At 42.7% G+C, this 13056-nt stretch overlaps 3 protein-coding genes across 3 annotated transcripts; all 3 read left to right on the top strand.

Annotated features, from left to right (window-relative positions):
• Window positions 1-2265: 2265 nt before the first annotated feature.
• LOC306783860 (citrate synthase-lysine N-methyltransferase CSKMT, mitochondrial-like) lies at window positions 2266-2901 on the top strand (the record flags this gene model as incomplete). Its single annotated transcript, XM_079277680.1, has 1 exon — window positions 2266-2901. One exon carries the CDS (start codon window positions 2266-2268, stop codon window positions 2899-2901), a length of 636 nt encoding a protein of 211 aa, XP_079133806.1.
• A 1662-nt stretch (window positions 2902-4563) lies between these two features.
• On the top strand, window positions 4564-5282 carry LOC306782925 (ras-related protein Rab-9A-like). The gene has a single exon (XM_079276421.1). It carries the CDS (start codon window positions 4623-4625, stop codon window positions 5094-5096), a length of 474 nt encoding a protein of 157 aa, XP_079132547.1. The 5' UTR covers window positions 4564-4622; the 3' UTR covers window positions 5097-5282.
• Window positions 5283-12210: 6928 nt separating this feature from the next.
• Window positions 12211-12846, top strand: LOC306783663 (citrate synthase-lysine N-methyltransferase CSKMT, mitochondrial-like; the record flags this gene model as incomplete). The annotated part of the gene is made up of 1 exon (XM_079277395.1): window positions 12211-12846. One exon carries the CDS (start codon window positions 12211-12213, stop codon window positions 12844-12846), a length of 636 nt encoding a protein of 211 aa, XP_079133521.1.
• Window positions 12847-13056: the final 210 nt, after the last annotated feature.

Here is a 13056-nt window from a genome sequence, read left to right as displayed (position 1 = left end):
ACTCCTATTTCTCCTCTCTCTTCTTCTAGCTCCTCACCTAGTCCCCCACCAGACTACAACCCTGGCAGCACGGACACAGTCTCTCCAACCAGGAGCACGGTAAGAACAAAGAACCTGAATGTCACACAGTTATTTTAACACTTTGATAAGTTTCTTTCATCACCTCCCATTGAGACTCACATACCGAATGACTAACAGAACTGCCTGCAGAGAAGTCTATATGATGTAACAGTCCTTGGTTTGTTTCCACGATGTGGAGCAGTGTTCTGATGGTTGTATTTATTTTTTTTAAACCTTCAGGCGGGACGACGCTTCACGTGGAGGTCTTTCCTCATCCCGGACCCCAACCGCCCCGACTCCCCACGGCTCATCCTCCGTAGAATCCCAGCCTCACAAAGCAGGACTGGCTCCTCCACTCGCTGTGACCCATCTCCTCCCTCCTATTGTATCTTCACTCCTATTTCTCCTCTCTCTTCTTCTAGCTCCTCTTCTAGCTCCTCACCTAGTCCCCCACCAGACTACAACCCTGGCAGCACGGACACAGTCCCTCCAACCAGGAGCACGGTAAGAACAAAGAACCTGAATGTCACACAGTTATTTTAACACTTTGGTAAGTTTCTTTCATCATCTCCCATTGAGACTCACATACCGAATGACTAACAGAACTGCCTGCAGAGAAGTCTATATGATGTAACAGTCCTTGGTTTGTTTCCACGATGTGGAGCAGTGGTCTGATGGTTGTATTTATTTTTTTAAACCTTCAGGCGGGACAACGCTTCACGTGGAAGTCTTTCCTCATCCCGGACCCCAACCGCCCCGACTCCCCACGGCTCATCCTCCGTAGAATCCCAGCCTCACAACGCAGCACTGGCTCCTCCACTCGCTGTGACCCATCTCCTCCCTCCTATTGTATCTTCACTCCTATTTCTCCTCTCTCTTCTTCTAGCTCCTCACCTAGCTCTTTTAGCTCTAACAATCTGTTTTTGTGTTCAATTTAGCTGCCGTCCAGTGTCGAGCCTCGGGTTTTCACCTGCACGAAGAAGCCTTCCAGTTAGTTCCTCGGAGATCAACTGTGTAGTCTTGGCGTTCCTGTGTCGAGCCTCGGGTATCACACAGACGTTCCAGCCTGCCTGCCAGCCACTTTCCGGCTAGGATCAGAGCGGAGGGTTACCTTACCTGTTCAACTTACCTGCCGTCCAGTGTCGAGCCTCGGGTTTTCACCTGCACGAAGAAGCCTTCCAGTTAGTTCCTCGGAGATCAACTGTGTAGTCTTGGCGTTCCTGTGTCGAGCCTCGGGTATCACACAGACGTTCCAGCCTGCCTGCCAGCCACTTTCCGGCTAGGATCAGAGCGGAGCGCGAGGACGCGCCTCTGTGTTTGACGTGACTGTTTACCTGTCGGCTTCGTCAGCCGCTCAGAGGATTTTGCCACTTTCCGGCTTGGACCCATGCGGAGCGCATAGAGACGCCTCCTTTTTGACTATGTATTTCCTGTCTTTTCCTCTGCCTGTGAGAAATAAATAAAATTGTTTTTTGAAAAATAACTCTGCTGTCCTGAGTCTGCATTTGGGTCCATGAACGCACCACATCATAACACCTTTGATTGTATTGTCACTGCACCGAGACTCAGGCAGGGTGTCTGCACACAGCGAGTGGTCTGGGGGGGAATAGCGTGAACCTCCAAATAAGTAAGAAAGAAAAGTTAAAGTGAGTTGCAGGTGTGTGCACTGATGTCTTACCTAATTGTCACCGATATGTTAGCTACAGAAGCTGACCATAAAGTAGCACTTTGTTGTGCAATAACGTCACACTCAGTTGCAAACTTGTTGGCAACACCAAGCTAATGCAGTCTAATATAACACAGCCTGGATACATCAACACATCTATTTAACAGTTTAAAGATGAACTGAGCATTATAAAGTACACAAAGGGAGGATTCAATGCAGGACTGTTGAGTGTATGTTGCTTTTTTATTTTAATGAGCAATGTGAGTCATTTGAGTTTGTCAGCTTGGTAGATCGTCTTCATGCCGAGCTTAGTGGCTTCTAAGGACCCAAGAAAAGGTCTTAAATCATATATTAAAAGAAAAGACATTTGACACATTAAATTGATGGATTTTAAATTTACTTCAGCATAAAGTCCCTCCAAATATGACAGAAGGATGGAGGCATTAAGGCAAGTTGTATGTGTTTTACTGCTAATGTTCACTCACTAACTCGTGACATAATCCCATCTGTGTTTCTGCCTAGCTGAACTGATTGAAAACATGGATAAGAAAGCAACTTGGGACCGCTTCTACACTGAGAGCAGCAGCAGCACAAACACCTTCAAACACTTTGAGTGGTTCTTTGGCTTCGATGCTGTCCGGGACTTCATTATGCCCCTATTGCAGACCAAGCCCCACCCAGACGGTTTGCTCCAAGTCCTGGCTATGGGCTGTGGCACTTCTGCTTTCGGGCCCTGTATTTACAGACGCTCTCCTCTCCCGGTCCGGGTCACTTGTGCAGACATTTCCCCCATAGCTGTGCGACTAATGCATGAACACGTCCAAACCAAAGCCATTCAAGCTCACAATCTTTCCTCTCGGCTTGAGTTCGTAGAGCTGGACTGCACACAGCTCCACGAGCACTACGGTTGTAGCAGTGTGGACCTTATAGTTGATAAGGGCACCACAGATGCCTTGTTGAGGTCTAAGGAAGGGAAATGGAAGGCCAATCAGGTGCTGAAGCAGTGTTTGTCGGTGTTGCGGAGCTCAGGGTCTCTGCTCCAGTTCTCTGATGAAGACCCTGATGCCAGGCTGCTGTGGCTGGAGACGGAGGCACAGGAGCCGGGGTTGATGGCAGCAGATGTTGGGGTGCAGGAGGTTGGGGAGCTAAGGGGACTGACTACTGCTACCAAGTGACTCCTCGCTCTATTGTATAGCAACTTTCTTCATCTGGATGGTGATAATATTAAATGAGTAAACTACTGAAGTGATTGTAAAAAGTAATTGATAAGGTACACAGACAGAGTGAGTTATCCACCAAACTGGACCTCCACATTCCGACAGCAGAGACAATAGATTTACTACTTATAAAATAACCTGAAGGTAAAGAATGACCTCTTTATGAAATGATAAAAGTTGACAAACCACTTAAACCAGGGGTGCCCAATATGTCGATCGCGATTTGCCACTTGATTTTCTAACACACGGGTCACAAGTCATCAGAGTAAGTTAATGACCAAAAAAAAAATATATATATATATATATATATATATATATATATATATATATATATATATATATATATATATATATAGATATTCAGCATTTTTAATGTAGGTAGATCATTTTGACTTGGTCATTTTAAAAGTAGCTCTCAAGCCGAAAAAGTGTGGGCACCCCTGGTCTACTACATATAGTGTTTTTTCGATGGGCTCTAGTGGATTTGAGTGCAGCTGAGATGCTGGCAGATAGCAGCTAAATGAACAAAGCAAAATCAGAAATGGGGACTTTAAAGTGACGTTGGTTAAATGCACAAAGTCTATGGTTAAATGTCGCTCTCTGCTGGTTGAGCATGAAAACTACAAAGAAGTAAAAGATGTGTCACCGACGGAGAATATGGGAAGACAAATAGACACGCTGTTTGAAATTAATTTATCAAACTATATAACGTGCAACTCTGTGAATAATATTGTGTGTATACGTTGTAACACACAGTCTGTGGTCATAAGGGCTTGTAATGTTTTCTCAGCTCTCGTTGGTTGTTTCTGTCTGACAAGATCACATGACCCGATGCGCCCATGTAGCGTTAGCTTGTTAGCAGCTAGCTGCGTTAGCATCGAGCCTTTGGAGTTCACCAGGAAACGTGCGACCTGACGTTATCTCGAGCCACACCAAGGCGAGGAGCTGTCAAACAGGCTTTAATATTAATTCAGTGGTTTCGTGTTCTGTTTCTCGTTGACTCAGTAGCTGCTTGGCCCAAACTGTAAGGTACGTTACTAGCAATATCGCCCACAGGTAAGCTAGCGAATGTAATTCGTGCAGTATATTTGAAGAACCTAACTCCAGCTGTGTTCACTTGTTTTCTTTTTTTCATGTTAGCTTAGCTTAGCTAACGCGTAACCAGCTGATATACCCGCAACTTAGACTTAACTCTACTTGTGTGCTAGCATGTTTCAGCTATTAGTTTATTAGTGTGTTTGCGTTATCTTGACAAGCTAAATCTTTATATCAGGTAAGAGTGCTCACAAACAGTGAACGTTTGTAAGCAGCTTATGCTTCATTGGGCCATCTGTTAATCAGGAAACTGGTGTTTTACAGCTGGTTGAACGTTAACGTTACCTAACGTTATATGGCTGCTCACATCAATATTAAATATATGAGCATGTGACCAAGGACCGGGGTCTACAGCACATGATCTGGACAAGTGGAGGAGGCCAAAATCTATCAGGAGTAAGATAAAAAAAAAAAAGGCTCAAACATTTCTTCCAAAAATTGTGTGTCTAGAGTAAAGTGCTAATTGCTTGCAATTTTTTCAAAATTATATTACAGTGTCATGCAGGCAATACAAATGTCTCTTACACATTGCATCTCTCCATTAGGTAAATTATTCTAAAGTGGTCGATCGGGATTGAACAGCCATGACGACAAAGACATCCCTGCTCAAAGTCATTCTGCTGGGTGATGGCGGTGTCGGAAAAAGCTCCATCATGAATCGTTACGTTACCAACAAGTTTGATGCGCACCTCTTCCACACCATTGGCGTGGAGTTCCTCAACAAGGAACTGGAGGTAGATGGCCACCAGGTGACCCTACAGATCTGGGATACTGCTGGCCAGGAGCGCTTCCGCAGCTTGAGGACTCCTTTCTATCGTGGCTCCGACTGCTGCCTGCTCACCTTCAGTGTCGATGACAACCAGAGTTTTCTCAATTTAGGCAACTGGAAGAAGGAGTTCATCTACTACGCAGATGTCAAGGAGCCAGAGACGTTTCCATTCGTGGTCTTGGGCAACAAAGTGGATGTGACAGAAAGGCAGGTGTCATCCGAGGAGGCTAAGCAATGGTGCCAGGAGTACACTATATTGCGGCCATTGTGGGGTCCATTGCCCCTGTAAGTGATGACGGACAATTGATTTGTCTCATGTCAATCCATATGTGTTATAGAAGTCCCACAAGCCTCAGGTGAATGTGCTGGGGAAGAAGATGAGGAGCAGAGGTGGGAGAGGGAGCGAAAGGAACGACTAGAACAAAGACAAAGGGTGCCACTTGATTTTCTAACACACGGGTCACAAGTCATCAGAGAAAGGTAATGACCAAATATATATATATATATATATATATAATATATATATATATATATATATAATATATATATATATATATATATATATATATATATATATATATATATATATAATATATATATATATATATATATATATATATATATATATATATATAATATATATAATATATATATATATATAATATATATATATAAATATATATATATATACATATATATATATATATAATATATATATATATATATATATATATATTATATATATATATATATTATATATATTATATATATTATATATATATATTTATATATATATATATATATATATATATAATATATATATTTATATATATATATATATATATATATATGCTGAGCAACAGACGTCTAACTGGACACAATTCAAATCGCAAGGATCAACAAGTCTTGGTTTATCAGAATTACCTGAAAGGAACAGTGTGTGAGATTTAGATCCATCTAGTGGTGAGGTTGCAAATTGCAACCAACTGCACAACCCTCAGCTCAGTACCTAATAGAACTACGGTGGCCTAAAGGTACGGATAGGTATCTTTAGGATTTTAGGCCAAGGAGCCACTCTTATCAATACTTTTTCATGACTAAATAATCTGAACAGGAATAGAAGTTATTTGTAATTTAGGTAGAACTAAATATTGGTTCTAGAGCTGCAACAGTTATGTTTACAACAGCAAAGCCACTATAACTGGAAACAAATCTAAATTGTCCTGAGTGAAGTTTATAAATGATAATAATGAAGAACGCAGGTATCACATACAGTAGTATGTCATTCCTCCTGTCCTCTGTCCTGGCTGCTTTGTCTCAGCCAGCAGAGAAGTTTACAAGAACAAACTAAGACAAACAGACTTTTGGCCGAGCTCTGTATTCTGATGGTGACTTGTCAAAGAGTAAGAGTATAAGTCTACAAGAGGTTCAAAAGAAGTAGTGCAGCTTGAGAAGATAGGGGGTCATACTGTCAACACAGTTATGTTTAAAGAAAATGAAATTATAATGCATACATCTTAAGATTTATAGTTGTGGAAAGGAAAGGAAAATACCACAGATTCAGTGTTTGTTTTTAAACTAATACCACCAGTATGAGTTGACACGCCTCAGACTATTTAAGCCAATGGCTCAAAGAGGGGAAACCAGTATCTATAAAGCCAGAAACAGTGAGGGATCTGAGGGAACGCCATTTGGGCTTCAGCTGATTAATCGTGCCACTAAAAACTAATGTACACAGAAAGAAAGGACAAATCAACTTACTTTCCCAGTAGAAGATGAACCTTGTGACTGAAATACAATTGAAAGCGCCTACGTTTATATCGGCTGAATTGTACATATTCAAATGTCATGAAACTGTTCTTGCAGTTATTTTCGGACAGAGATTCCACACGGAGATATACAACTTTGAGCAGTTTTTCTCTTCCTATTAAATCTAATTGTACTCCTACGCCCTAAGGTGTAGTCTTACCTTTGGTTTGAGGGGTTTGAGCGCGGGGAGGTCTGTACCCTCAGCTCTCTGTCGGCTAGAGTCAAAAACCTTCCTCCTTTTGGTTGCTGACTTTTGGCAGATTTTCGCATGCCTTTGCTGTAGTGAGAGAAAAAGAGATGCACAGGACACAACAACTACACAGATGTAATGTGTCTCGACATGTTTTTGGGAAACATTTGAGATCTGTGCCTCTCTATTGCCCTATCTGCCATTTTGTCTCAATCACAATTCAAAAATGATTATTTTTAGTTGTTTTGAAAGAGTCAGAGAGCAAGACATGTGTCATTTCTGTGACAGCTGTGAAGTAAAGAATGCAAAACATCTTTCAAGGAAAATCTAACCACAAACTACAAAGTTCACACAAATACACACATGCCAACAAATGCATAACACAGTATTTGACAACTAATTTGGTTGAGTGCTAGAAGTGCACAAATGTGTGTATTGGCATCACAGGAAAACAATTTGTTCCATTAACTTATTGAGATCATTGTAGCTCTGATGTGATAAAACACATCTCTGTATTATATTTTACTCATGTTAGCAAAACAGACAGTAATGATGACAGCAAATATAGTGGTGTTAATGAACATATGCATCATATTTGTCTTTATCTATGTCTGTAACTACTATATAGATGAGACTGTGTACAAAATGCTTTCCACAATAACAATTATGTAAAGAAGTGTAAGTAATCTCAATCGTGCTTCAAGTGTACAAATAGCATTTGTTTTTCGGGTTTGATTCCTTGGTGACAAATTCTATTACATAGCAGCCAACCATTATCTACATTTACATACATTATATGACAGCAAGTCCTTGGTCAGTGTTTTAAATCATGTAGACTAAAATCTAACCAAAGTGTGTACAGTGTTCATCCTAGCAGAATATTTCGGACCAAAGAACTCATTCGTGCACATTACTAACTTTGCTTCTTCCCACAAGTACTTGTTAAACAACTCATTTAACATGTGCATACATGCCACTATGCACAATAGCAATTAGTAAAGTTACATCAAGTTTCTACTTTAACAAAAGAAAATGGATCAAAGAGAGTAATACAGGTGTGATGCAGGGGTGTGTAAATGTAATGTCTCTGGAGAGACATTTGTCCAACGATGGCCCAAAGACAGACAGGATGTGGACCAGTAAACAAACCTCAGAAAATATGTTTTCATTTTATTTCAAATTGATGTTTGTGTCACTTATTCTGAAACTCTGGCTTCCTGTCACAACAATGTAGGAAACGTGAAACAGCAGGTCCACGTGCTGTCAATCTGTGGACACTGGAGGACCACATAGGACCAAGGACAGGGTCCAACCTGACACCCTCAAACCTCCATGCAAACATGCATCTCTATATTATTGGACATTATATGAGACCGTGTTTTTTAAATAGGCCTGAATGGAGACTTAATGTGTGGTTAACCCCTGGGCAGGTCACGTGACTCTCAAACGCGACAGGAGACTGAGTCACAATGTCATGTTAGTTGTATTATTTGAGCTCATGTGGATATATTCCTCTTAAAGTTGTATTTAATGTCTGTTTGTGCAGCGGAGGACTGTTGAGGACCTGATGGAGACTCTGAGGTAAGAACGAGCTGTTCTCAGTCGAACGTTCCATCGTTACCATGTTTACCAAATTGTGCATTTTTTCTAAATTCAGTCTGTTCCAACCGTTGGTCCGTCAGAAAAAGCCGAAATCTACTTTCACTCGAAAAAGCCGAAATCTACTTTCACTCGAAGAAACCTCCCAAGAAACACCTTCAAACCAGGATTTTTCTGCATCCGTGACTTAACGTTACTGATAAAGGTAAGTCTGATTCTGATCAACTTTTGCAGGAAAAAAAGCGATATTTATATACTTTTTCCACCACTGTTTTTTATGTATTTATTTATGTATCTATCTGAACCGATGTTTATTCTAATATTGATAATATTTTCAGTTATCAGTGTATATTAATCCACTAGGACTGACTTTTGACTGTTGAGACCAAGTTTAAACAAGTTTATCTGAACAAAAGCTGCTTTCTTGGTTAGCTAACGTTAGCTTTATAGACCCGACCGTCCAGCGTTAGCTTAAACTGAGAAATGCTAATAGAAATAGTGTTTCTTTATATTTATATAACTTCTCGGTGATACGGATCACAAGTGATGCACGCATGATAATATATTTAATCCATATTAACTCACAATTCATACATTTCTTACATACTTGTGATATTTTTCATACATATTAACACAATGAACAGCAGAGTGAAAGAACCACTAAAAGATATTTTCTATCGAAAAAGTGCTGATATGTTTCTGACTTTTAGTCAATGTAGACATATGGAAGGCCTCCTGCAGTAACAACACTGAAACAAATGCAAACATGTTGCACTGTACTGGGTTTGTTTCTGCTAATACTTTTGCGAGCGTATCATTTATTGTATGACATTTACTTTCTATCTAGTCACACTGCTTTGTGCTACTGATCCTTTCAATGTGATATGAGAAATGACTATGATATGGATCAGTGGTCTGAGGGTTGTGTGTGTTTTTAACCTCAGATGGCACGACAGTTCCCCTACGTCCCCCTACGTTCCTCCTCCACTCGCTGTGACCCATCTCCTCCCTCCTCTTGTGTCTTCTCCACTCCTATTTCTTCTCTCTCTTCTTCTAGTTCCTCTTCTAGCTCCTCTTCTAGCTCCTCTTCTAGCTCCTCTTCTAGCTCCTCTTCTAGCTCCTCACCTAGTCCCCCACCAGACTACAACCCTGGCAGCACGGACACAGTCCCTCCAACCAGGAGCACGGTAAGAACAAAGAACCTGAATGTCACACAGTTATTTTAACACTTTGATAAGTTTCTTTCATCATCTCCCATTGAGACTCACATACCGAATGACTAACAGAACTGCCTGCAGAGAAGTCTATATGATGTAACAGTCCTTGGTTTGTTTCCACGATGTGGAGCAGTGGTCTGATGGTTGTATTTATTTTTTTAAACCTTCAGGCGGGACGACGCTTCACGTGGAGGACTTTCCTCATCCCGGACCCCAACCGCCCCGACTCCCCACGGATCATCCGCCGTAGAATCCCAGCCTCACAACGCAGCACTGGCTCCTCCACTCGCTGTGACCCATCTCCTCCCTCCTATTGTATCTTCACTCCTATTTCTCCTCTCTCTTCTTCTAGCTCCTCACCTAGTCCCCCACCAGACTACAACCCTGGCAGCACGGACACAGTCTCTCCAACCAGGAGCACGGTAAGAACAAAGAACCTGAATGTCACACAGTTATTTTAACACTTTGATAAGTTTCTTTCATCACCTCCCATTGAGACTCACATACCGAATGACTAACAGAACTGCCTGCAGAGAAGTCTATATGATGTAACAGTCCTTGGTTTGTTTCCACGATGTGGAGCAGTGTTCTGATGGTTGTATTTATTTTTTTTAAACCTTCAGGCGGGACGACGCTTCACGTGGAGGTCTTTCCTCATCCCGGACCCCAACCGCCCCGACTCCCCACGGCTCATCCTCCGTAGAATCCCAGCCTCACAAAGCAGGACTGGCTCCTCCACTCGCTGTGACCCATCTCCTCCCTCCTATTGTATCTTCACTCCTATTTCTCCTCTCTCTTCTTCTAGCTCCTCTTCTAGCTCCTCACCTAGTCCCCCACCAGACTACAACCCTGGCAGCACGGACACAGTCCCTCCAACCAGGAGCACGGTAAGAACAAAGAACCTGAATGTCACACAGTTATTTTAACACTTTGGTAAGTTTCTTTCATCATCTCCCATTGAGACTCACATACCGAATGACTAACAGAACTGCCTGCAGAGAAGTCTATATGATGTAACAGTCCTTGGTTTGTTTCCACGATGTGGAGCAGTGGTCTGATGGTTGTATTTATTTTTTTAAACCTTCAGGCGGGACAACGCTTCACGTGGAAGTCTTTCCTCATCCCGGACCCCAACCGCCCCGACTCCCCACGGCTCATCCTCCGTAGAATCCCAGCCTCACAACGCAGCACTGGCTCCTCCACTCGCTGTGACCCATCTCCTCCCTCCTATTGTATCTTCACTCCTATTTCTCCTCTCTCTTCTTCTAGCTCCTCACCTAGCTCTTTTAGCTCTAACAATCTGTTTTTGTGTTCAATTTAGCTGCCGTCCAGTGTCGAGCCTCGGGTTTTCACCTGCACGAAGAAGCCTTCCAGTTAGTTCCTCGGAGATCAACTGTGTAGTCTTGGCGTTCCTGTGTCGAGCCTCGGGTATCACACAGACGTTCCAGCCTGCCTGCCAGCCACTTTCCGGCTAGGATCAGAGCGGAGGGTTACCTTACCTGTTCAACTTACCTGCCGTCCAGTGTCGAGCCTCGGGTTTTCACCTGCACGAAGAAGCCTTCCAGTTAGTTCCTCGGAGATCAACTGTGTAGTCTTGGCGTTCCTGTGTCGAGCCTCGGGTATCACACAGACGTTCCAGCCTGCCTGCCAGCCACTTTCCGGCTAGGATCAGAGCGGAGCGCGAGGACGCGCCTCTGTGTTTGACGTGACTGTTTACCTGTCGGCTTCGTCAGCCGCTCAGAGGATTTTGCCACTTTCCGGCTTGGACCCATGCGGAGCGCATAGAGACGCCTCCTTTTTGACTATGTATTTCCTGTCTTTTCCTCTGCCTGTGAGAAATAAATAAAATTGTTTTTTGAAAAATAACTCTGCTGTCCTGAGTCTGCATTTGGGTCCATGAACGCACCACATCATAACACCTTTGATTGTATTGTCACTGCACCGAGACTCAGGCAGGGTGTCTGCACACAGCGAGTGGTCTGGGGGGGAATAGCGTGAACCTCCAAATAAGTAAGAAAGAAAAGTTAAAGTGAGTTGCAGGTGTGTGCACTGATGTCTTACCTAATTGTCACCGATATGTTAGCTACAGAAGCTGACCATAAAGTAGCACTTTGTTGTGCAATAACGTCACACTCAGTTGCAAACTTGTTGGCAACACCAAGCTAATGCAGTCTAATATAACACAGCCTGGATACATCAACACATCTATTTAACAGTTTAAAGATGAACTGAGCATTATAAAGTACACAAAGGGAGGATTCAATGCAGGACTGTTGAGTGTATGTTGCTTTTTTATTTTAATGAGCAATGTGAGTCATTTGAGTTTGTCAGCTTGGTAGATCGTCTTCATGCCGAGCTTAGTGGCTTCTAAGGACCCAAGAAAAGGTCTTAAATCATATATTAAAAGAAAAGACATTTGACACATTAAATTGATGGATTTTAAATTTACTTCAGCATAAAGTCCCTCCAAATATGACAGAAGGATGGAGGCATTAAGGCAAGTTGTATGTGTTTTACTGCTAATGTTCACTCACTAACTCGTGACATAATCCCATCTGTGTTTCTGCCTAGCTGAACTGATTGAAAACATGGATAAGAAAGCAACTTGGGACCGCTTCTACACTGAGAGCAGCAGCAGCACAAACACCTTCAAACACTTTGAGTGGTTCTTTGGCTTCGATGCTGTCCGGGACTTCATTATGCCCCTATTGCAGACCAAGCCCCACCCAGACGGTTTGCTCCAAGTCCTGGCTATGGGCTGTGGCACTTCTGCTTTCGGGCCCTGTATTTACAGACGCTCTCCTCTCCCGGTCCGGGTCACTTGTGCAGACATTTCCCCCATAGCTGTGCGACTAATGCATGAACACGTCCAAACCAAAGCCATTCAAGCTCACAATCTTTCCTCTCGGCTTGAGTTCGTAGAGCTGGACTGCACACAGCTCCACGAGCACTACGGTTGTAGCAGTGTGGACCTTATAGTTGATAAGGGCACCACAGATGCCTTGTTGAGGTCTAAGGAAGGGAAATGGAAGGCCAATCAGGTGCTGAAGCAGTGTTTGTCGGTGTTGCGGAGCTCAGGGTCTCTGCTCCAGTTCTCTGATGAAGACCCTGATGCCAGGCTGCTGTGGCTGGAGACGGAGGCACAGGAGCCGGGGTTGATGGCAGCAGATGTTGGGGTGCAGGAGGTTGGGGAGCTAAGGGGACTGACTACTGCTACCAAGTGACTCCTCGCTCTATTGTATAGCAACTTTCTTCATCTGGATGGTGATAATATTAAATGAGTAAACTACTGAAGTGATTGTAAAAAGTAATTGATAAGGTACACAGACAGAGTGAGTTATCCACCAAACTGGACCTCCACATTCCGACAGCAGAGACAATAGATTTACTACTTATAAAATAACCTGAAGGTAAAGAATGACCTCTTTATGAAA

Source organism: Melanostigma gelatinosum (genome assembly GCF_949748355.1).
Source record: "Melanostigma gelatinosum genome assembly, chromosome: 10".
NCBI classification, from domain to species: Eukaryota; Metazoa; Chordata; class Actinopteri; order Perciformes; family Zoarcidae; genus Melanostigma; species Melanostigma gelatinosum.
Note: the sequence above shows the minus strand (reverse complement) of the source record. Positions and strands in the feature narration are given on the sequence as shown.